The sequence below is a fragment of the Lissotriton helveticus genome, chromosome 12, assembly GCF_964261635.1.
Source record: "Lissotriton helveticus chromosome 12, aLisHel1.1, whole genome shotgun sequence".
Classification (NCBI taxonomy): domain Eukaryota; kingdom Metazoa; phylum Chordata; class Amphibia; order Caudata; family Salamandridae; genus Lissotriton; species Lissotriton helveticus.
Genome location: NC_136073.1, coordinates 454,822,569 through 454,846,423, shown reverse-complemented (window position 1 = coordinate 454,846,423; position 23,855 = coordinate 454,822,569). Strand labels below are relative to the sequence as shown.

General features: G+C 45.0%; 1 protein-coding gene across 1 annotated transcript in view; it reads left to right on the top strand.

Moving 5' to 3' along the window:
- LOC144798348 (5-hydroxytryptamine receptor 3A-like) overlaps positions 1–23,855 on the top strand; it is a 431,839-nt gene that overhangs the window by 361,267 nt on the left and 46,717 nt on the right. Inside the window, exon 7 of the mRNA XM_078669182.1 lies at positions 18,360–18,567. Coding sequence (XP_078525308.1) covers positions 18,360–18,567 — 208 coding nt within the window. The remainder of the gene's footprint in view (positions 1–18,359; positions 18,568–23,855) is intronic.

Genomic DNA, 23,855 nt, shown 5'->3' with positions numbered 1-23,855 from the left:
GCCAAAACCCATGACCACACTAAACCCTAGAAATTCCCTTGTCACCCAAAAGCCCATACCCAAACTAAACCCTAAAGATTCCCTTGCCACCCAAAAACCCATACCCACCCTAAACCCTAAACCAGACCCCTCTTTTCTTGTGAATACTCCGATTCACGGAGGTATCTAACACATTCCAAGATGGCGCCTATTATGGTGTCAGTAGGGATAGTACCTTGTTGGTGTTGTTTACCATCGCTAGCACACTCGCATTTAAACCGGAACTGCATGGGACCGGTAAGAAACACCGAGGAAGGCCATTGCCGAAACGTTTGTTTGCTGAAATAAAACACTGTAATCTGCTATCTGCCGGAGTGCTGTCTTCCTTTCCCTAGCGGGTGAGGATTGTGCGCGAGAAATATTGCGGGATCCACGGCCCGCTTACAGCACCCGCTCCAGAGTGCCCGGGATTTTCTGTGGGAAAACGGAGCGACTTTGAAAAAAACTTCCCGAGCACCACCGCAACTGTAACAAGGGCTGACGAGAGGACCGCGGCGAGACAACGCGGTGATATCTCTCCTGACCGCCGACTGAGGGCACTTTTCTTCGCATCTCACCGGTGAGTCTTTTGACCCTCCCCCCACATGTCAAATTGCCGAAGGGGACACGTATTGCGGTAGAGCGTCTAGGCAGACGGCAGATACAGGAGTAAGCTCGGCAAAAGTGAAAAACGAGCACAGCAACCGGTAATAATTTACCCACATGGATGTGTTCGGCGAAGAAGAGCGTCGTGCTCTTGCGCAAGACATGTTTAAAAGGCGCGATAGACCATCAACAGTGGCGGCCCCATCCACTGACACTGGAGCGGGGAGCAATAGGCAATAGGCAATCAGGAAGTGGTGGGAGGCCACTAGTCTGAGCAGCTACATAGAGGTGAGACGTGTGCCAAGGGGACTGAGGGTGTATACCGTACCATCCTACGAACACCCAGACCCCCAACTGCTAACGGATTGGCATGAACAAACGCAGAGTTACTGCGAGGGGATACTCAAACTATTGGTTAAATACGCGTGGAGTGACAGGGACAGGGCCCTGGCAGAAATCAAGACCTTGGAAGATGATATCGATAAGGAGGAAGATACTGCCAAGGTACAAGAACTCAAGGAGGCGATGAAAAAACGCCTAATTAGATACCAACAGAAAATCATGACGCGGAAACAAGAAAAATTCTAACGCGACGAAAATGATTATAGCCAAGGCCGTGTCCCAACTTTCGCAAAGAAATATGATGCACCGCGAAATGCCATGAATCAGGGAACCCTGGCAACCCCTACATCAAGTGTAGCGACCTCAGAATCAGATGCAACAGCCGAGGAATCAGGTGATGAACAGCGAGATCGAGGAAATGAACGAAGGAGAGGGGCTGTTCCTTTTCACATCGAGTTCCAACTGATCAGACAGAATTGGCTGAGGGGAGGGAAGAACAAACCCCCAGAGCATCAAGAAGACGGAGAACCCGGAGATCAGGGGGCGGCGGCAAAAGGAAGAGGAAGAGGGCGAGCGAAACCTCAGACCCGATCCTACCGCAGCAACAAGAAGAAGTAATGGGCAAAACACAGATTGAGGTGACCAATCTAACGGTGGTCAATCTCACGGACCAACCCCTTACAGCGGAACAACACGAACTACTGAGTCTAGGTCTCACCTTTTGTCCTAACAGCAACCTGGAGTACACGCAAACTAAAATCGATCTTTTTCGGTTCATCAGGAGATTAAAACTGTACAAACACTTCAAATTGAGGCCACACATTAAGTCAACATCAAAACAAGGAACAGGACTAACAGCTACAGATGCTCTGACTGGCAAGGATATGTCCTGTGTGGAAGCTATGGAAGCCCTAAGAACTGAGATGGATGATGATGACGTCATGGGAATGGATATGGTACAAAGGGCAGAACGGCAGGGGATTGAACAGGAACGAGATGAGAGCAATTTTAAACCCCGTTCCACATTTGTTCCCCAGTCACCATGGGACGCTATCGATGCTTTCTCAGAGGCCATTACCATGGAACTGGTTAAGCAGAGAAAGGATACCACTGTAAAATCATATACCATCACAAAGCCACAAGAAAGAGCGCTGAAAGATCTTATGAACAATAAGAAAATCATCATAAAACCCTCAGATAAAGGGGGCAATGTTGTACTGATGACCAGAGATTTTTATCGGGATGAAGCAATGAGACAACTCTCCGATATAAAGTACTACTCCATCACCACCAGGAGTGTATATGAAACAAGCATCAGAGAATATGATGATTTGGTTTTAAAATGGTATAACCTCTCTATGCTGGGTAAGGATGAATACATCTTCCTGCGCAGCAATAATCCCATGATACCAACTTTTTATCACCTGCCCAATTTACATAAAAACAATATCCTTCCCCCGGGTCGTCCTATCGTAGCTTCCATAGATGGACTAACGGAAAACATATCCAAATTTGTGGACAATTACATCTTTCCACTAGTGTTGGAATTGAAGTCCTACATCAAAGATACCAAAGACTTTTTGAGCAAGGTGGATATGATGAAGTGGGAATCGGACTATCTATTTCTGGTGATGGACATCACCAGCCTTTATACCATCATTGAACATACTCATGGACTGGCCGCTATGGAACACTATCTAGGCAAAAGGCAATTACGCTTTGCACATCACAACAACATGTTAATAGAATTTGCACAATTTTGCCTGACACATAACATTTTTCTGTTTGAGGATAGGTTCTACAGACAGACCTCTGGTACGGCGATGGGCACCTGCTTCGCTCCCAGCTATGCGAATTTATTTGTTGGCTGGTGGGAGGAGCAGGTGCCCAGGAGCTGGACGGACGGCCAGGAGAGCGGCAGAGTGGTACATTGGTACCGCTACATTGATGACTTATTCATCGTGTGGAAGGGTACCAAAGACATGGCAGAGAACTACATCAGATCTCTTAATGATAACATCTACAACATACACCTATCTGGTACAATTAGCGGGGTGGCAGCCAACTATCTGGATCTACGGGTGTATGTTGAAAATGGCCATGTCCATACCTCCCTGTACCGCAAGGAAACAGCGGGTAACTCTATCCTCTGCGCTAAAAGTGGGCATCCACCAAAACTCATCAAGAGCATCCCTTATGGGGAACTCTTGAGGATTAAGAGAAATAGTACCCAGGACCGGGAATTCGAGGCGGCTGCCTCGGACTGCCTGGCTTGTTTCCGTCTAAGGGGATATGATGAGCCACTCCTACTTAACACTCTCAAAAAAGTCAGGAAGATCTCTAGGCACGACTTGCTCAAAGTTAAATCCAAGGAATCGAAAATCTCTAAAAAAGATACTTTTAGAATGATAACACCTTATTCTACGGGTGCTGACAAACTTCGAACAATGATGCAGAAAAATTGGCATATCTTATTAACCGATGAGGTACTGAAGGAAGATCTCCCACCACACCCATTAGTGACCTTAAGCAAGGCTAGGTCCTTGGGGGACATGTTGGTACATAGCCATTTGGAAATGCCAACTGCTGAAACTAATACTCTGAGGGCAATGAGCGGGTTTTTTCCATGTGGCAAATGTAAAGCTTGCGCCAACAGCCGCAGGGTGCTCTATTATGATATACCTGATGCAGGCAGGACTAATAAAATTCATAAATTTATCACGTGTAGCACTACTTATGCCGTGTACTGCCTAGTCTGCCCTAAAGATTCCCTTGCCACCCAAAAACCCATACCCATCCTAAACTCTGAAAAATCCCTACCACCCAAAAATCCAAACCCACCCTAAAAATTCCCTTACCACCCAAAAATCCGTACCTTCCTTAAACCCTAAAAAAATCCCTTCCACCCAAAAACACATACCCACCCTAAACCCTAAAAATTATATATATATATATATATATATATATATATATATACTTTGCATGGTAATGGCATGTGTTGTAAAAGGGGGCTGTGATAAAAAACTGTGTGGTAAAGGCATTTGTGGTAAAGATGCATGCGTTGTGAAGCTTACACTGTAATTGCATTCTTGGTTAAGATCGTGTTGTAATTGCTGTTTTCCAGCTGTGAACATTGTATAATGTTAGCTTTTTTAATTCAACTGCATTGTCCCATAAAAGAGTTGTGCAATTGAAAAAGAATGTCATGTGGCTATATGCAGAATGGTGGATCACAGTAGTTTTACAACTGTTAAATATAGAAAAACAAAAATATAAGGGGCACAGGGATGTCTGCTATGTAAAGGAAGCATTGGTAAGGCCAGTAGGCCTCACCTGTGAAAGACAAATGCTGACCTGTTGACTTTGCCAATGCTTCTTTGCATTGGAGCTGCCTTGCATGGCAGCCATCATGGAATGGTATGAAATCGCATTTTAAGGTGGTGGTCAACGGTGTGCATGTATGCGCATACATTGCAAAGCATGCGTTGCAATGGACCAGATCCCATTTTGCCTATTTTTTACTTAACATAACGACCATGGACAAATAAACTGTGTGAAATCCAAACAAGCATCCCAGAAATGTTTTGAAGCTGCCAGGCCATCCACGAAATTCTATTGGCTGATACTAATGCTAAGAGAGTCAGCCCTTGAGGTGGGGGCATTGGTAAAACATATGGAGATCATCTGCACCCCATTCTCTGGAGAGAGATACTTAAAGCTGTATCAAAGGTATTGGGAGCACAGGTGGACGTGAGTATGGACTTAATTATTTTTCGGAAAAGTTGGACATTTTAAAGAGTGGATGGCCTCTGTCCAAAGAATAAATAAACTGGACAGGAGTGGGAATAGGGGGAACGCACACAATTTTGGGATAATTTGGGAGGTCTATGTAAATAATAATTATTCTCACCGACAAACAACATAATTGTCCAATGATTTAAAGCAATGCAATAGAACACTTCAAGTCGGAACTTGAAGGAGTAGTTAAAGTGACTAGCTCACCCCAGAACCACTACTAAAGTGGAATGGATACAAAAAGGGCCTGACAATACTTAAGAAACAGGGAAAACAAGTATTTTCCACGCATCTGCTGCGCTTACCCAGGAGAAATCCCAGAAGGCTGGCATTTCTAAGTGAAATTGGGCACCTGATACATCCAATTCTTAACTATTGCTTTATGACAGACAAAAAAAGAAAAAAGAGAGTCAACCCTCTTTGCCAATGCTTAAAAACTACCTGAACTGGAGCAAATGGTTGAAGGCACTGGGGCTGGCAGTACTGGGCTCTTGGCGTTTCTCCTGTAGACTGGAAGGATAGGAGCTGATTCTGTTGCCAGGGGCCAATTTTGTTACTAGGGGTCAATTTTACAGCAATGTTGCAAAATCTCCCCATAGTAACAAAATCGTCAGGTCACCCTTCACTGAGCCATTTTCCAGCCTCACGAAGGAATTGCATTATGACAGGGCTTCCCTGAACGATTATTTCATATTCGAGTTGGGCAAACTAACTTGTCCATTACATCCATGATGGCAGTCGTGGAGGAAATAAAAGACAGACAGATGTCGGTCTTGAGTGACGTTTCGGTCTCTTCCACGCTACGCTTTTAACTCCAGCCCGGGCCTTTGTACCGGCTGCTATAGCGCGCCTTCTAACCCCATATAAGTCAGATAGCAGCAACTTCGGGTCTGCTACACGCATGCGCCAAAGATTAGTACCTGTTGCAACGCCAGCAGACCGGCGGCTGCCGGTAGGCTTTACAAGAAAGTTAAAACCTTTCCATCCCCTTATCCTTTGTTGTCTCCACCATCGGGTCTCTAAATTGGCGTTCATTATTTTTATTCTAGCTTGAATTTAAATCAAGTCTTCCCAGCGTGTGTCTTCCAGTTTGACAAAGCGTTTGTGCACGAACTAGGCGGTAAGCGCCCTTTCTCATAAACTCCCTTAGATTATGGCTAACTATTGTGCCCGGACTTATACCATCTTCTATTCCCCCAGGCACCGGCCGACTGAATTCCGGACCATTGACTTTTTTACATGCTTGTTAAAGATAGCGGTAAGCATAACCCATTGGCGACCACGGTATAGAATGGCCTGAATTTCCAACTCTCAACCTCTTACCGACTCCGTTGTTTTTTCCTTTAATTTGCAGAACTTTTGTATCACCAAGTAATTCCTCAAACCGGTCTACAGTAAATTTCCAGACCAGCCTAGGTAATAGTGATTCACCAGTTGTCCGACATCAAATGCGCTCTATATTATGCGCCTCAATAATCCTCGTTTTTCTTCATTTTTTCACTTTTTTTCACTTCGTAGAACCCCACTACAAATTATTAAAACCGGTTCGCCGCCTGGAACCTCGGCAACTACGTGCCACGGGTAAGCATGACTTTTCACCCTGATTCTTCACTAGATAGACGATATAAGAGTCGAATCTAAAGGGCTTATTCTCCTTACAGGTAGAAACCTCGTGTTTTGCCCTGTTTTTTCTTGTGTCCCCATTGACTTCAGTTCTTAAGACGAAGGCCTACACAGCATGTACATCAGGCAAGGAAACTGTTCTTTACACCTGAAGGTCAATTCCAACTTATGCTTTTTGCACTTAACAATTGTATAGTACACCCCTCCTCCCACCTTGAATTAGATTCTCTGCCACTGGTAAGACTCCAGAGTTATGGAATTTCACTCTGTCAAGTTTGCTGATGTTTGGTCTCCCCATTTCTTTAACAGTTCTCCCTACAATTCGTGTCCTTAACACGCCTTTTCTTTGTTTTATTCTCTTTTTTACTATTCAGATACTACATAAGGCCCTGAAGAGAATCCCAGGAAAATCAGCGGGATTCGAAACGCGTAGGCCCTTGCCACACGGTGTCTGCAAGAGCGACAAGAGTTCACAGTTGTCCTCTTAGTCGCTAGTACAATACCTAGTTGTCCTAGTAAAAAAAGTTTTGTTTGTAGATCCAGTTAGGATTGTACAGTAAAAAATTAATTGTTTTTTCATTTTCTGTAAATTTTGTTCGCAGACTGTGGCCTGTTTCTTTGTTCATCTTGTAGTATACACCTTGCTCATTTCGTAGTATATTGTGTACATATTTTAAGAATTGTAAACCCACTATATCCCCGTCACTGAGTGGTATGAATGTGTGTTGAATGTCTGTGATATGTCTGGAATACTGTTTGATTGATGAACCACCACCACTTTTCTAAGTTTTATGTGTCCTTTTGCAAACATGTCCCCTTGTATAGGAAACAATAGAGAAGCCTTCTTTTTTCCAAAACACTGCTAAAATAAAAAAACTATTAAATAGTTATTCCCGTTCTTGATTTTTTCAAGTCCTGTCTTGGTCATTTGTTGCACGAATTCTATTTATATCAGCACTGGCACTTTCTTTTGTTCATTGGTACTTTGGCTCAGCCTTGCTGATCAGAGCCATCCCGTAGTTGTTTTCACGTCATGCCAGGTGAGCGTTGTAGGGGAAGGGAAATCCTTGAAGGTAAGTAATTTTCTCTCTGGATTTCCCTTCTCTTTTTGAAACTCCTGAGCAGCAAACATCCTCATGTGTCACCAGGGCTTTAAGTGGAAGCTTTTTCAATATCATATACTAGCCATAGTTGCTGCCTATTTATCTTATGCAACTAACAACCATTGACAAAGGCAATAGTTCCGACTTGTTATAGGTATGTTACTTGTTGTATCATATATCTGGATGCAATGATAGAAACAGAAAAATTTCAAGTCAGGCAGCACACTATGCTAAGCATAGATTTTTAGCCTACATGTTTGTAAGCCACACCCCTTTAAGAGACCCCCCCAGTTTTTTCATCCCACTTAAAACCCTGAGAATCACCATGAAGGCAGGCCTAGTCCAGACCCCAAGCAAGAAGGCCAGCCACAGCCAGCTACAGTGAGTGCCCAGTGGCAAAATGTGAGTGGCCCGCCCTGCAAGATATGCTGAAAGGTGCCCTCAAACTCACATCAGTAGGGGCTGAGGAGGCCCCCTCCAGTATGGGTAAACCTGCCCCCCCCACACTGCAGGGGCTGCAGGGGCCTTTGTTAAGCCGCTGTGAGTGTCAAGTTGTCAGTTCACAATAGAGTGACATTTCTATATGTTCAGTAGTCCTACGGCAGAGTTTTGTGACGATGGATGTGCGACCAAGGGATCCTGTCCTCAGAAAAAATGCTGGTTAGGGCGTTTCTGAATGTCTGTGGAGCTTAAGCTGCTTCATGTTATTGAAATCTTTTCTAGAGTAACTTTATGCCAAACTTGCAACCAGAGAGTTTCCTTTCCAGGTAGTGAATGAGTGACCTGGGAGCCTTGAATGTCAGCTCTGGGAAGGATGGGACACTCACAATATCTTAAGAGTTAGGATTGGTCGCGCTGCTTTTTTGTGTGCTTTTTTTAACCATCTGGTCCACAACTGAAGGCCATAGGATCAATGTATCTTGCCTTCATCCCAGAATGCATTAGGTATATCCAGAATTCCTTTCTTTTCACTGAAATTTATGGTTCAGTTTCAGGGGGTTTTGACGCAATTTTCTGTCTTTTCATGGAATTCTGGATCTTCTTACCTTCTAGGAGACTCGTGGCAACCCTAAATTCAGGGAGGCTTCTACTAAAGAGTCCCTCACATTCAGGGAATCAAGGTTCCTTGTCCACACTGCAGTTACAGAGCACCTAAATAATAGGTGTTATATTTACACCACTGTACTGGTTTGTGTATTGTCATCCTGGCATGTGTGAAAGGCTGTTTTGTCTCCGATGGGGTCTCCTGTATGTCACCCACTGATATCCATGGCAGGTGCTTACCTGACTGAGCTGTCCAATTAAGGTAGATCAGCCCAGGAGGCTGGCAAGGCACAGTGACGACACAGCAGACTTTATGATTCACAAGGGTGGAGTGGAGCTGAGCAGATCTGTGCACACTCACTCCTGGTTACCTGTCTGGTAATAGTTACTCACTACCGCCATATTGAAAACGTGTGGAAGATCGCAAAACATTAAAACTAATTTGGGACGATCTGTCTGAAGTGCCCTGTCTGGTCATTATTTACAGAGCTGTACAAGTTAATAAGTTCAAATATATAATGAAAAATGTGCTGTAGAATTTGCCATTTTTGCCATATTTTTTCAAATTGTCTTGGGCGGAGAAGCGCCGACTTTTCAAGTATTCAGGTTTGCTTGCTGCGCTCACTTGATACGCATCCTGTGGGGGCTGGTCTGAAAATATTATCCAGGGCTGCTTTGGGTTCCCAGTCCAGCTCTGGTTGAAGGGGGCTTTCCTAAACACCCTTTCTGTAAATCTATCTCTATGCAGGTGTAAGTTGTTTTTTGTGGTGTATGTTGTACGTTTTGGTGTCTGTTGTTTATTATGTGATGGCAATAGCGGTTTAGTCCAGAACTACAAGAAAAATAACAGAATCTCCAAAAAGGCAGACTTGTTGGCTTTAGCCAATTTATGGGAATGGTGTGAGTAGTTTGGTAATGTTGGTGGTGGTAGTAGTATTGATATTGACAGTGTTGGTTTTGGTGGTAGTGTTGGTGGTGATATTGGTGTTGGTATTGTGGTGGTGCTAGAGGTGCTATTAGTGATGGAATTGCAGTGGGTAGTGGAGTTGGTGATAGTGTTAGTGAATTGTGGTGGTGATATTTGTGAGTTGATCGTAAATGAGGTGGAGGTGCTGTTAATCGTGCAGGGATGTTGGTAATGGTGATACTGATGATAATATTGGTGGTGATGGTAATTGAGAGGGTGGTGTTAGTGGTGGTGTCATATGATACTGGGGATGACAGCCTTGGTGATGGAATTGGTGGCGGGAAAGGGTGTTGTGTTAGTGGTTGGGGTCTTGTAGATTCTAATAAAATGCCCACATGTAAGCATGTACCTCATATGCCTGAATCACCTAATTGCTTTTTGATTATATCCAGGCAGCCTGACCACAAGATGGACATCTGACGTAATAAACAAAAAGCAATTAGGAGATCCTGTTAGTATAGGTCTCACATTTGAGTAATGATAAAGCATCCAATAAATGTCTCTTTACAGTAAAAAAAGATTGCTTTCTCTGTATGAATTGAAAGTAGCAAAATGGATGATGATTGAGTATACCACTTCCATATAAAATAGTGCTGCCGGGATTGCAATGCAATGCAAGCACTCAATAGGAGGCGAAACAAACTAAGAAATAGTCAATGGCATGACAGTGGGAGATAAATATTCAAAGGGCATATCTAATATGTGATTGATAATATCTTACGACAATGGCTAAACGAAGTGGCTCCAGGTAAGCCAATCCTTAAAGGGGGATGGCCCAAAGCCTGCTGTACATGCATTTTAAGCAATAGGGTTTTCAGACAACTGCATTGTTAACCCAGGCAAAAAAAGGAAAACTGCAGCTCTACACAATACCCAGCATTGGTTAAGATGTATGCATCGCCACGACCAATCATTGCTAGAGCCATAGAGGCGTAATGTGCTTCTGTGTATTCTGACCCGATGACAAAGAGTAGGGACTGCTGAAGGAGACCATTTAAAGTGGTGTATTCTCATACGGACATCTTTGATCCATTGCATTAATTTCATCTGCAGATGTCTGCGAATGGGGCCCATATTGTGATTTCAATTGTTACATCCAAATCATATATGGAAATCATTGGGCGTCTGTATGAATGTAAGCATCAACAAGTTAGTAACCTATGTTCCTCGATTCTGAGGTGGTCCATGGACTGCACCGATAGAAGAGACACAGTGAAACAGACAATAACCTGGCTGGCATCTCTGTGAGAGAAGAGGTGGGTGTCACATGCCTGTCCCCATTTATATCTACACCATTTGCAAGAAATCAAGTGAGCAGGGAAGTTATACAAAAGTACAAACCGTCTCCCACTATCCCCTATTTACCACCATATGGCTTTCCAATTACCCCTGCCTTTACTGCCTATGTAACCCATTATGCCTAACATTTGATAGAGTGTAAGGGTTGGGGATGTTCTTGGTGATGTTCTATCAATAGCAGCTCAAAATGTTCATTATTAGCTAACTTTTTAAGTCTGCCTTGACATTGCTGCAGTTGCATACAATTAGGGCTCCCGGTTTTATAATATTTATTTTTTTGACATTTCCGTCTGTATTTATCCATATTTATTTTCTGGTCATTTTATTTGTATGTATCCACATTTATTTTTGTCACAAGCAAAAGAAGATGCAGCAGCCAGTATTTTTCCACATTTATTTAAATATGCACTTCACACTTGCAGTCCGTTGTAATAGGTTTAGATATATTTATATGTACATCAAATTAAGTAAACACAATATATTCATCTGAAAACTTTGCCAAAATAATTTAAAGAGAACATAGGTCTAAACAGACCTTGAGTAACTAGCATGAGGAAACCTTTACTGTCGGGCTGTACACCTTAGGGACCTTTAAATCCTGTTCTTCTCTTGTCACATTTGATGTGCCTTCAAGGACAGAGGTCAAATGTCAAGCTGTGTCTTTGAGGGAGCAACCTATTCTTTTTTCTCATTGCAGAACAATTTCCCTGGGATTATTTAGGCCTACATAGGTACTATTTTGACAGATTTTTCTTCCATTTTTTTTTTAAACGGGGGAGATAATTTTTGTGTACACTATGATAAATGCAAAAGAAACAATTGATGGACGGAATGCTGGATAAATATCTACTTATAACTTGCTAAAACGCAAGGTGAGTGTTCATATTTTTGAGGGGAGGGGGGTGCAAAATGCTTTGTGTCAGCATCAAAAACATTCTTCCCCCGGAGCCAACACAAAGTATAATGGAACTGGTCTGGAGGTATTGGAGAGCTTTACCCGAGCGTCAGTTCAATTTTACCTGTTCACATGCATTGTTTACAGGCATGTGGAAATGAAGTGATAAGCTCGGAATCACGATTGTTTTCTGATACAGCGTCCAGGGATGCCCACTGAAAGCATTTAAATGTATTAACTAGCCCAAAGTGTTCCCCCCTGCAACAATGGGGCTGCGGAAAATGTGTACAGAATAAAGCAATGCACTCCTCCCCCACTCCCTTCTCCTCTGGAGTGAACCTGAAGACAAGGGGCCGCTGAAAGCGAGGACCCAAGTAAAGCAATGCACATTCCATAGGGGAAGGCACCCGGAGGCAGGAGCAACAGTCTTCAACACCGCCCAAGCTCGCCTTAATAAAGCGAAGCACTCTTGCGCAATGAGACACTTCACAAACCCAGAAGCGGGCGCACAAATCCCATTGGGCTCAACGGGCTTCAGCTCCCCCTTCCCCCCATCACTGTCTTTTCCTCACCCTGGCTACCAGTGCCAGATGTTCACACTACCCACCCCAGTTCTTCACATTACCCAACAGTGCCACATTATAACACTGTTCACCAATGTAACTTTACTATTCTGAACCCCACAGCCTCTGCCTCACAATGTTCATTGTGGCAGCTTCTTGAATTGCCCATCACTTGCAACTACACACTTTGCCCCCACTGCCCATTCTTCATACTACCTACTTGGGGAGATCCTCATATGCCCCCAATTGCCAGTCCCTCATGCTGTCTATCAGTGGCAGCATCTCACAATGTCCGACAAGATCGGTTTGTCACATTGTTTACGTATGCCAGTAGCTGACACTGCCCATCGGACCTCATTCCCATTTTGTCCTAGGACTCTTTGCTGTGACTATAAGCTGTAAGACCATGTTTGTGCCAGCTGTGCATGAGTAACGTGGGGGAACACAAGGAGAAGTGGGGTGTAAGGCTGAGAGTGGATTCGGTGGGTGAGTGTAGAGTACGCGCAAGTGGGAGTACACGTGAGGTTGAATTGTAAAGTTGAGAAAAGAGATTGTGTGAAAAGGTGAGAGTGTGGGGGGTGCAGATTGGAGTAAATGAGAGAGTGGAGCACGAAGGGGAGTGGAGAGTACGCAGTGGAGAGTATGTGGCGGAGAGTGGGCCCTCATCGCTCCAGTCTTCTCCGGGTTGCCCTGGCAGGTCTTTCAGTCTCGGCCCCTCTCCAAACCCTGCAGCATTAGGTACAAGGCATCTCCACCCGGCCTGGCCAACAAGATGAAAGCCTCTGAAAGTCAGGGGGGCCTCCAGGGGCCCAAACATGCTCCAAATGACCAAGAGACAAGCATCCCCCATCTGTGCTCCAGGATGTCGAAAAGGCCCCTCTCCAGAGACGTTCTTCGGACCTCGAAAGCGGCCAGATAGGAGCCAAGTGGGCGCCGCATCATTGAGTACCTAATGTGCCATTGACACGGGTTCTCAGCCCCTCACCCCTCCCCGTGGCTCCAAGTCCACAGCATGTACTGGCCTAGCAAAGGTAACATACAGTACTGAGTAGGGTACGGGCAAGGCACTGTAGCGAGCCGGGGGGAGGCTCTGAATTCTGCTGGTTGTGCCCCCTTCACCACCTCTGCTGGAACCAGTGCCTCCATGCACTCACTACCCTTCTCATTACACCGTTTCTCATCTCTTCCCGTTACTCTCACCCGTGTCTTTACCCTCAGCCGTTACCCGCCCTGACTTCTCTTTCCGTACCCTTTAACCTTGGTCTCTTTCACTGATGTCATCAGGTCTCTGGTCCATATCATCTTTCTTTACACACCGATCTTATCTGTCGTATGCAGGCGCGCATAGCTGCCCCCACCCCATCATGTCTGTCAGCCAGGACTGAGACAGGTTCCCGGGCACACACAGACAGTTTTTGAGCTGCCAGCCGCACCTGAGTACTTCACAGGTCTTTAAAAGAGCATTTACTTGTTAACAAGACTTTTATGTTTTTTTTCACCCCTTCGGCTGGAAGAATTAGCCCCCTCCCAAAATGTTTATCAGCCCCCCTCAAAATTTGGCTCTAGTTGCGCATCTGTCCATAAGTGATACAGGGGAGATCATGTCGGATGGGGATGACTACCCCTAGGATTTGATTACATTACAATGTATAAGGGACTATTTTAGAATTTGAAAAGTACACTTCATCGTCACACTTTTTGTCACATTCTATTCTGTATCTCATACGTGCATTGTATACAGAAAACAATCCTTGTTTTCTTTATACACTGTATGCCACAGTGGTTCACTCTGTGGCAAATCAAAGTAATTGCTTAGAGTAGTTCCATTATTGTTTTTCATTAGAGAAAAAACCTTTTGGCGTACCAAGCAACCACATTACAGCTGGTGATGGCTGAAAAGATTCAATGCACCTGGCAGCGCGAATGCGCCTGTCACTGGGCTGAAGATGAATTACTAATTCAGTGAGCCACGCAGCTTGGGAAAAGCCAATTGAGCCAGCTGATAACTGAAAATGCAAGCAGAAGGAGAGGAGGATGGGGTGGCAGACCGAGAGGAGTCTCTGGCCCACATAGACTGCACCACCCAGCCTATTTTCCAACTTCAAATAGGTATAGTACTTTGGAAATGATAGATTGACTGACTGATTCCAATACAAAGGTGGTGGATCAACCTGCCGCAGTCCATACTGCAGTGGATGGCCCCACCGATGGAGGCCAATCTGGGTCACAACCCATATCTAGAACTACCACTGACACTCCAAATCCTTCCCAAGAAATGGCAAGCTCCACACCTGCTAATAAGGATAAAATCATCAACCCAGAGCTCGAACAAGGAGAAATACTACAAACCCAAATGGCAAACAATATTCCTGTCCCCATAGAGAACATCAGGCCTAACATCGAGCAACCACCTCCAAGGCCTGCCACGCTCAATTTAATTTCATGGAACGTGGCAGGCATCGGCAACAAAATCGACTGTCCCGACTGGTTGTCATTTATTAGCTCAAAAGGAATTTGTCTTCTACAGGAAACCTGGGCACGAGAGGAGTTCACATGCCCAGGCTTTGAAGTCTTCTTTAAAAAGGCAAAGTGGGGGGGCAAGGGGCGTCCGTCTGGAGGGCTGGCAACCATGATTGCCTCCCATTTGGGTTGTAAGGCTAGTTGTTTAGCCATAGACTCTGAAGATATTCTACCAGTTCTCCTGGAATGGCCAAATCTGGTTAAATTACTGATCGTAAACGTTTATTCGAGACCCGTGTCTTTTTCGGGGGAATCAAAAACAATTGAGGATCTCTCAACCCTGCTGAGTAACATTCAGAGGGATCTACCCAAATTGGTAGCAGGAGACCTCAATTCTCACTATGAGCCATTGCCTGGACTGCTGGAAGGTCCTCTCCTAGAAGAGGATGCTAGCTGCATGATACCAGACACGGTGGCTCCTCCACCAAGAGCCTGGACACCCCTTGCACTACAAATTACAGCCATGACCCTTAATCACAGTCTACGCGCATGCAATGGGCGCACGATATCAGACAACCCCTGCAAATGCACATTCAATAGACCCGGTAGCGAATCTAGATTAGACTATATCCTCGCCCAAGTATCACATTGGACACGTATAATCGATTTTAGGGTACAATCTAGAGAGGATAGCGATCATAACGCACTCATACTTGATTATGCCATTCCTGGCATAGACGATACTGGAATGGATAATGAAACTGGGACTACTGGGTTACTCCTAGCGAACAATAGGAGGAGAGTGAAGTGGGGGAAACTAGCAACTAATGAGGCAAAATTATCCAGCCTATACGCCAGAATTACCCCGGTTCTTGAAAGGGCATTTGGTCTTTCTGACAAATTAGCAGACAGAAGGAATGTAGAACTACTGGCCCTAACCCATAAAGACCTAATAAATACTCTACAGTCAGATCTATTCTCAGAAGCGCCAACAAAAACCACCAGGCCAAATAAAAAATCTTGGTATAATACCACATGTCGGGAATCGAAGCGGGAACTTTTACTCGCAATCAAGACTCAGGAATCCCGTGAGATAATACAAGGCAATAGACGGGCATACAAGACACTGGCGGCTAATGCCAAAGCCGAATGGGATCAAAAGCATTGGGAGGACCTATCTGAGGCACTAGCCAAGAAAGATTCACGCACATTTTGGCGAGTGGTAAACCACGGGTCAGGGGATCTCCCCATAGCTATTGAACCTAACATAGCCCCCGCCTTATGGCAGGAACACTACCAATCTTTATATTCAAATGAGGATATACCCGATACCAATCTAAACAGTATTGCTATGATAGACCAGATGGGCGAACCATTCGTGTTAAAAGAAGTCCAAGTCGCAATTGCGGGACTCCCAGGAGGCAAAGCACCGGGACTGGATGGGGTCCCTGGAGACCTGTATAAGCAGGAACCAGGGATCTGGGCACCATATCTATTGTTGATATTTAATGCGATTATGGGGGGCATGGGGGTTCCAGATACTTGGCTGGGCGCAGAGGTGGTCCCCATATTCAAAAAGGGATCCCCACTGCTCCTAGTCAATTATCGCCCCATAAGCCTCATTGATGTTTCGCAAAAGCTCTTTGGCAGACTAATCCTGAATCGCCTGCAGAACTGGCTGGAGGAAACAGACACCCTCAGCCCATACCGGGCTGGATTCAGGAGGGGTGTATCCACAATAGACCAAGTATTCAGATTAAATCTGATATATTGGAGAAGGGCGCTTATCGAGGGCGGCACCCTATACACGGTCTTGTGGACCTGCGTGCCGCCTTCGATCTAGTGCCAAGAGCAAAATTGTGGCAGGTAATGATAGAACTGGGCGTCCCAAAAGACATTCTCGCGATCTTGCTCAAATTACATCACAACAACTTTGCAAGGGTCAGATGTGGGAAAAGTGGGACGCTGACTGAAAGATTTCCCGTTCGCAGAGGGGTGAGACAGGGATGCGTGCTCGCACCGACCCTGTTCTGCCTCTTTGTGAACGGGGTAATCTCACATCTGACCGGGATAGCTAACACCGACCCCCCAAAATTGACTGGCAGTAGGGTGCCCGCCATAATGTTCGCGGACGACACCCTGCTGCTATCAAAAACATCCATGGGCATCCAGAGGGTAATTGATGGCTTCCAGGACTTTTGCACTGAAAGGGGCCTGGAAATAAATCCCCCAAAAACCAAATTCATGATTACGAATCCTAAGTCCCAAAAGCGCCCAAACCCATTACTCGGCTCTGTGCGGCTGGAAAGGGTACACATTATTGAGTACTTGGGGCTAACCCTAAACGAAAACCTAACATGGGGGGCCCACCGGATAAAAGCCAATATGAGGCTAGCTCAGAGGGCGGGGGGAATTATGAGAATCGCGTCCAAATCAACTTTCTGCCCTCTGTCCCCGGCCATTCAAATATACAAAATGCAGGCTCGGGGTGGTGCTACCTATGGGGGAGAGATATGGGGTCACACGTCACCTTCCAATCTACAGGTGACGGAAAACAAATTCATAAGACAACTTACAACTCTACCAACAAGCACCCCACTCATGCCTCTGAGACTGGACTTGGCTTTGAGGCCCATTACCGAAGAACTAGGGCTCAAGCCCCTAACATTTTGGCGCCGCATATGGAGCAGTCAGGATCTCGCTCCATATCGATCTGAGTTGCAGGAATTTTTAACCCTACCTAACGCCGCAAAAATACCTTAGATAAATTACATAAAGACAACATGCGAGACCCTTGGTCTTACAGAGCTGTGGCTAGATCCTCAAAGGTCAAGCACCAGGATTTCAAGAAAAACACTCTCTGGAATATACTATGAAAATAGGCTCACCAGAGTCCTGGCAACTACTCGGCAGGGTTTCCTGACGCACGCCTTTACGTTAATCAAGGATTCATACAACTTTGAAAGCGTGTTGGATGGCATGGCTCCTGCTCTTACAAGGAAACTCTATTTGCAGTGGAGATATGGGACTCTTCCCCTAAAGACCTTCACTAAAGCATGGACAGGACATTTGTCGAATGAGTTGTGTCCTTCTTGTGCCAAATCCAGAGAAAGTGAAGTTCATGTAATCTTCTTCTGCCCTGCATACCGCAAAAGTAGGCGTTACTGGCTGATTCCAATACTTAGAAACCTGGGTTTCAGGACACTCATTCCTGCATTCAGAGTCTTAAAAACAGACTTGTCCCCGTCAACGGTGTTTGCCCTGGCTAAATTTTTAACAGCAATGTGGTACGCCAGAACCCGACTTACAAAGATGGCAGATGAGCATTGATAATTCGTTGTTCTTATATATGCTAATTCTGTTTTAAATACTTTTTTAAACTTTTAACGATGATGAATTGTTGTATATCTTTAAGGATCAAATGATCGAAATAAAAGTTTTGAAATTTGAATTTGATTTGAAAATGCAAGCCACATCAATTGGCTTTGCCAATGCTTGTTTTCTCTCTCTCTTTTTTTTAACTCCCCTGCCTGTTATTTAGTGTTCTGTTAATTATGTGTTTCCGAGTTCTTATGTACTTATGTTTACTAGGTAAGATATACTGCATTTAGAAATATTCATTCTATGTTACATTTATTTTACAGATCACCATAGAGAGGACCCCGAGCCATTATGTCGTAAATCTGATAATCCCGGCCTGCTTTCTGGTGATGGTTGACCTGGCCAGCATGTTCATACCAATGAACAGCGGCGAGAGACTGGGCTTCAAGATAACCGTGGTTCTGGGGTTCTCGGTTCTCCTGCTGATCTTAAATGATTTACTACCCAGCTCCCAGGGCACACCGATATTAGGTATTTGTTGTATGTTTTCACTGCTCCTCTGTTCATTCAGCATTTAGTTACCATGACGAAATGTGTTTTAGGTCGTATTTCACTGCATGAGTAATTTTAAGAGGAATGAAAGGACACTTTTTTTTCATAATTTCAATTAGTAATAGACACAAGTGGCCAGTGGCAGTTTTCAAATGTGCATCAACATGCCACGCACACTTTCCTAAAATGTATTCAACGTATTACTACTACTGTTCGGCTCAAATAGAAATGTCAACTACTAAAAGAGCACATTCACTCTTTGCAGAAACTTTGGCGATGTTTCTCGAGAAATGATCTTTGGAAATCTAGATGCTTAGTTAACAAGATTTGCATTCATACAATTTCCAATGTACTGTTCTTTTGTTAAATAAGGCTCACAATATTACAAAAGGCTAAGTTTAATGTAGAAGTATGTATGACATTCTTTACATTATATATCAAACCTTACAGAATGTCAATGGCTACGGAGAACCATGCCTCCGAGTAGCCATAGATGACCCGCTGCTCCACCCCCTGCAATGGCGACTCGTACCTGGCTGGCGTTCTGGTGATTCTCGCCGGATTCCTGCCGATTGAGGTTCTTGCGGTTTGTTCTGGAGGGTGACAGGTTCCAGATATCTGAGACACAAGGCGAGGCAAGGATTCCTTCTTCTTATGCGTTTATCGTGGAAAGTGCTGAGACCTCGGAAGTTGGACGCCATCGGGAGTTAGACGCCATCAGTGGAGGTGGAGGTGGCGAGCTGGAGGATGGTGATTGTCTCCCGAACGACGGTAAAGTCTTTCCGCTACCGTGCACCTGGTCTTACGTGGCTTCCTATCGGGCATCCGGATAACAGCTTGTCCTCCCTGTGTTTGTTGGTCTTTTGGCGGCCAGCATGCCGGGAAGCAACTGGAGTGCTGGCGCTATCCTGGTCTGCAAAGAGACGGCAGTTGGGCGGACCGTTGGAATTGGACGGAATTTGACATATGTATTGCGTATTGCGACTTATATAGCGCACGTATCACCCGAAGGCATCAAGGCGCTTGCCTTGGGAACCCATCCTGGCTTTTCCCTGTGAGATAACCCCTACTGGGTTACCCCAGGGTGAAAGCCAGGCATCCCGCAGCGGGTGGGCCGCCGTAGTGGAGATTAAGCAACTATTGCCCAGAGTTGCAGCGTAGGACCCCATGGTTAGAGAGGCACCGAGGCGAGATTTATCGAGCCCGCTGACATTGTTTCCGTACCCTGCCGCGTCGGGAATTGAACCCTGGTCCCAGGCCGACCTCTGCTTCTGGGTCTGCCGCCTCTAACCGGTGAGCCACACTTGGAGCCTCTTGGAGGAATATATAATTCAGGTTTGGAGGATTTAAGGGGCGACTTCGGGGATCAAGTGGGTTAATGGAGCTTGAGGGGGCAGAAAAAAGACACTAAAGGGACATCATTTTCTTTTTTAAGTCTCGGCATCGAGACCTATTGTCGCCGAGTTCGCTCTCAAGGGAAGACAGAGCGGTGCACGAGCCTACCAGGGTCTGTGGACGCGCACACACACACACACACACACACACACGCAGGCAGACAGGCAGACAGACAGGCAGACAGGCAGACAGGCAGACAGACAGACAGACAGACAGGCAGACAGACAGGCAGACAGACAGGCAGACAGGCAGACAGGCAGACAGGCAGGCAGACAGGCAGGCAGGCAGACAGACAGACAGACAGACAGGCAGACAGGCAGGCAGGCAGGCAGGCAGACAGGCAGGCAGGCAGGCAGGCAGGCAGACAGGCAGGCAGGCAGGCAGGCACACTCACAGGCAGGCAGACACACACACACACACACACAGGCAGACACACACACACACACACACCCTCTCTCTACCCACACTCCCTCTCTACCCCCACTCACCGGGCTCTTTCCCTCCGCAGCGGGTCAGTCACGGCAGCAGGCAGACTCGGTGTCTTCTCCGGCGATCTTCAGCTGATGTGCACGCCCACGCTGCGTCTCGTGCGCGACCACCACGCTGTTTCGCGCCCGTTGATCCTCAGCTTGTGATTACTACTCCTTCTAACCCGGATTCTAAATGACTATTTCTTGGTTCTCTAACTCCACTCTGTTGATTCGTAACAAACTGATATTCAGCACATTTCACAGTTGCTTTTGCTTCTCATAAATACAATAAGATTATTTTAAGCAAATGTCTACCCTTCTTTTGGTCCTGTGCCTATTATGCTTCGGACTATAGAGTTTTAGAAAGTGTGGTGGAAGATTCCATGTTGGCGGCGCGCACAGTGCAGAACCTGTGTGTCATAGACATAGAAAAAGACTGCCCATGTGCCAACCTGTGTGCTGACTCCAGGTGTGTGTTAACGGACGGTCATTTTAAAACGTCGTAAGTAAATACATGCGAACTTAGAGATCACGTAAAATCACAGGCAAGACCTCGCAGCGTTCTTAACTCATGTCAGCATATCCCAACCATATGTTATTAACTATACAATATACCTAAAAGCTATTCGTTCCCCACAAATGTGTTTGGACGGTTTTTGAAACAATGTGTTCTAAATAATAGTAAAAATACAAAGATTTAAACATCACGTAGTGTATGGTGTTATCGGGCTGGCTCATGCAGAGGGAAAACTCAAACCTTCCCTTACAAGATGGGAGCCGCACTGTTCCACGTCCCACTGTAGCGAACCCCACTGTTTTAGTCCTTTTTTTGTTTCCATGGTGTATTATGCGGGCGGGGAGGGGGAGCACCAAGATGGCGTGTCTCCTGGAGACTCCTATCCGGATGAGCGTGCTGTCTGTGAGTATGGTGGGGGGCGGCAGGGTGGACGGGTGCTGATGTGATAGAAATGTAGCTGAATTTAGCCACTTGGATGCTAATGACAAGGGTAACTCGTCATGGAGTGGCCATTCATGCCAATGGAAATTACAGTAAATTGACGGAAATGCCATAGCATCCAGGTGGTTAGTAATCATTGGGTAGGAGGCTCTCTACTTCCCCGGAAAGAGGATAATGCTACTGGTGACACCCCTACCTCTAACTGACACCTCAGAGAGCGGGTAGTTCTCTGACGTGACCAGCACAAACAGAGGGGAAGAAGCTAATGACAACTAGGAGGAACCAGAGGTTACTCGCATCTCGCAAAGAGTGTTATCGATATTTCCTTAACTCAAGGGAGAAGTTGGGTGACTAGCTCCTCTTACTAGGAGCGAAGAAACTATATCCTAAGAAGATATTATCTCATAAATTAAGACGAGGTAACAGAGACCATCTTTACAGAAAGGAAGCAGGCTGCATACACCTCCATGAGGATGGTCGACCATTGACAGTACAAAGAGAGGGTGACGCTCCTGGAGGGGGGAGTCCACAGACAACTATTGGATGGAAGCTTACCGATGCCTCCCTACATCGAGGAACTAAAGTGGCTGACAGGCTATTGTTGCCCCGATGTGACCACTGACACATACTCTCCTTAAGCATAAAGGATGATGCAGTTGTCAACCCTTCTACTCCTGGCTGAAGTCCTCATCCTCCCTAGACATTCTTCACTCGAAGATCACGAAATTATAGAGATCAAAGAGAAAAGGAACCCGACTACTACCGACAGTCTTCCGAGAAGAAATGTCACTCCTCCCTTGTTAAAAAGGGGCTTCTCAACTGACCTGACATCATAGTGCAAGCCATCAGAATGCATTATTTTTGCCCGGGAAAACACTTTTGTTTAGCTTTTCTATCTTGCTTACGTATACAAAATAACATTTTATATCTGTATGCTTATCTTTCAGTTACAATAGTCTTTATAAACATGTTAAACTATTTATAAGAAATGCACGTAGCTTCGATGTCTGCATAGGTAGTACTCAGCCAGCATATTTGTTTTTTTAATGTTAAACGTTCTTTTGTTTGTGTTAAGGGATATTACATCTTTATCAGAGTTTCTCACGTGGTCTTCCTTTGCTGCTGTTATCGATATTTATTCATTGATTGTAATAGTCTTTTGAGACACAGGGTTTTAGCTATTGTGAGAATTGCATTTATCAGATGCTTGGGGGTAGCTGTCATGAAGATGCCCTGATGTTGGATTGAATGCTTGTGATTTTATAGCGAGGGGTTGAATTAAAATAATAAAGGGTGTCAGTGGCGGCACTTGTTACCTTTTCCCTGGTTCGTATTTGTACACCAGGAGGATCTGTATACCTTGGAACTGTTTTTCTTTTGCCATAGTAAGTCTGCATTAACGGCATCCACGTGGCAGGAGGTGTGGTGGATATGGGTTACTTTTAGAACAATCTCATTCCTAAACATTCGTTGTTATACTTTTATTCTGGAATTATTAATTCGTGAGCAGGGCCAGCTCCCCATTTGGTCTGCAGGGGTGTGAGGCTGAGTTAAGGACACAATATCCATCTATTGGGTAATTTTTTCTCACTCCAGCTGTAGGTGTGCTTAGGTCACCAGAATGTGGACAAGCAGTATTTCTCTTTCATTTTTTTAGAATCACTGAAGTTAGAAAGCTTAGATTATATTGATTTTCTGTGTCGGGTAGAATGAGGAAGGTTGTGTTGTTCATAGGAACTAGAGCAGGATCTCCTGACTGCCCACTCAAATACATTGGTGAAGAACTCTGGAAAGAAAGTTGTCGGCTTGCAGCATTTTTCAGAGGTGGCAGAACATGAAGAAATATTTTTTTCATGCAAATCAGCTCAGCCGTCTCAAGATGAATTTTTTGCATCTTTCTGCAAATCAAAACTTGATCAACTACTTACAAGGATCACACAAAAAACAACAACCCATGCAGTCTGATTTCATCCTTTGAGAGATTTCTTTTCTCCAGACACCAGGTACTGGGAGTGATTACAGTTAGAGACAGAATGGAGCACTAACCATACCAATCTATTGAGCCAGTAACAAAAGTGCCTAATATGGAATAGAGAACTTACCCCTTACCTGAATGGCTTCTAACTCTTGTATGAAGACCCTGCGCTCCAACTACAACAGTTTGCATATTCATAGTTTTTTAAAATGAATGTCCACTGTTAAGGGCAGGGTTTTGATCACCACACGGTTCTGAATATCCTATGACTAGGTAATGGCAGAGTTTAGTATATACACCACTGCATTGTGTCATAGCTCGGTTTCTCACCTGAGTTTTCAAAGAATCGGGTTGTGAAATGCTTTGGCAGATATACTTTTAAGTATTTGCTCAATGTCATAAAATGTCCGTAAATAAGGCAGATTTTATTTGTGCTCCCGTGCCCAGGTTGCCAATTGAGGATCAACAA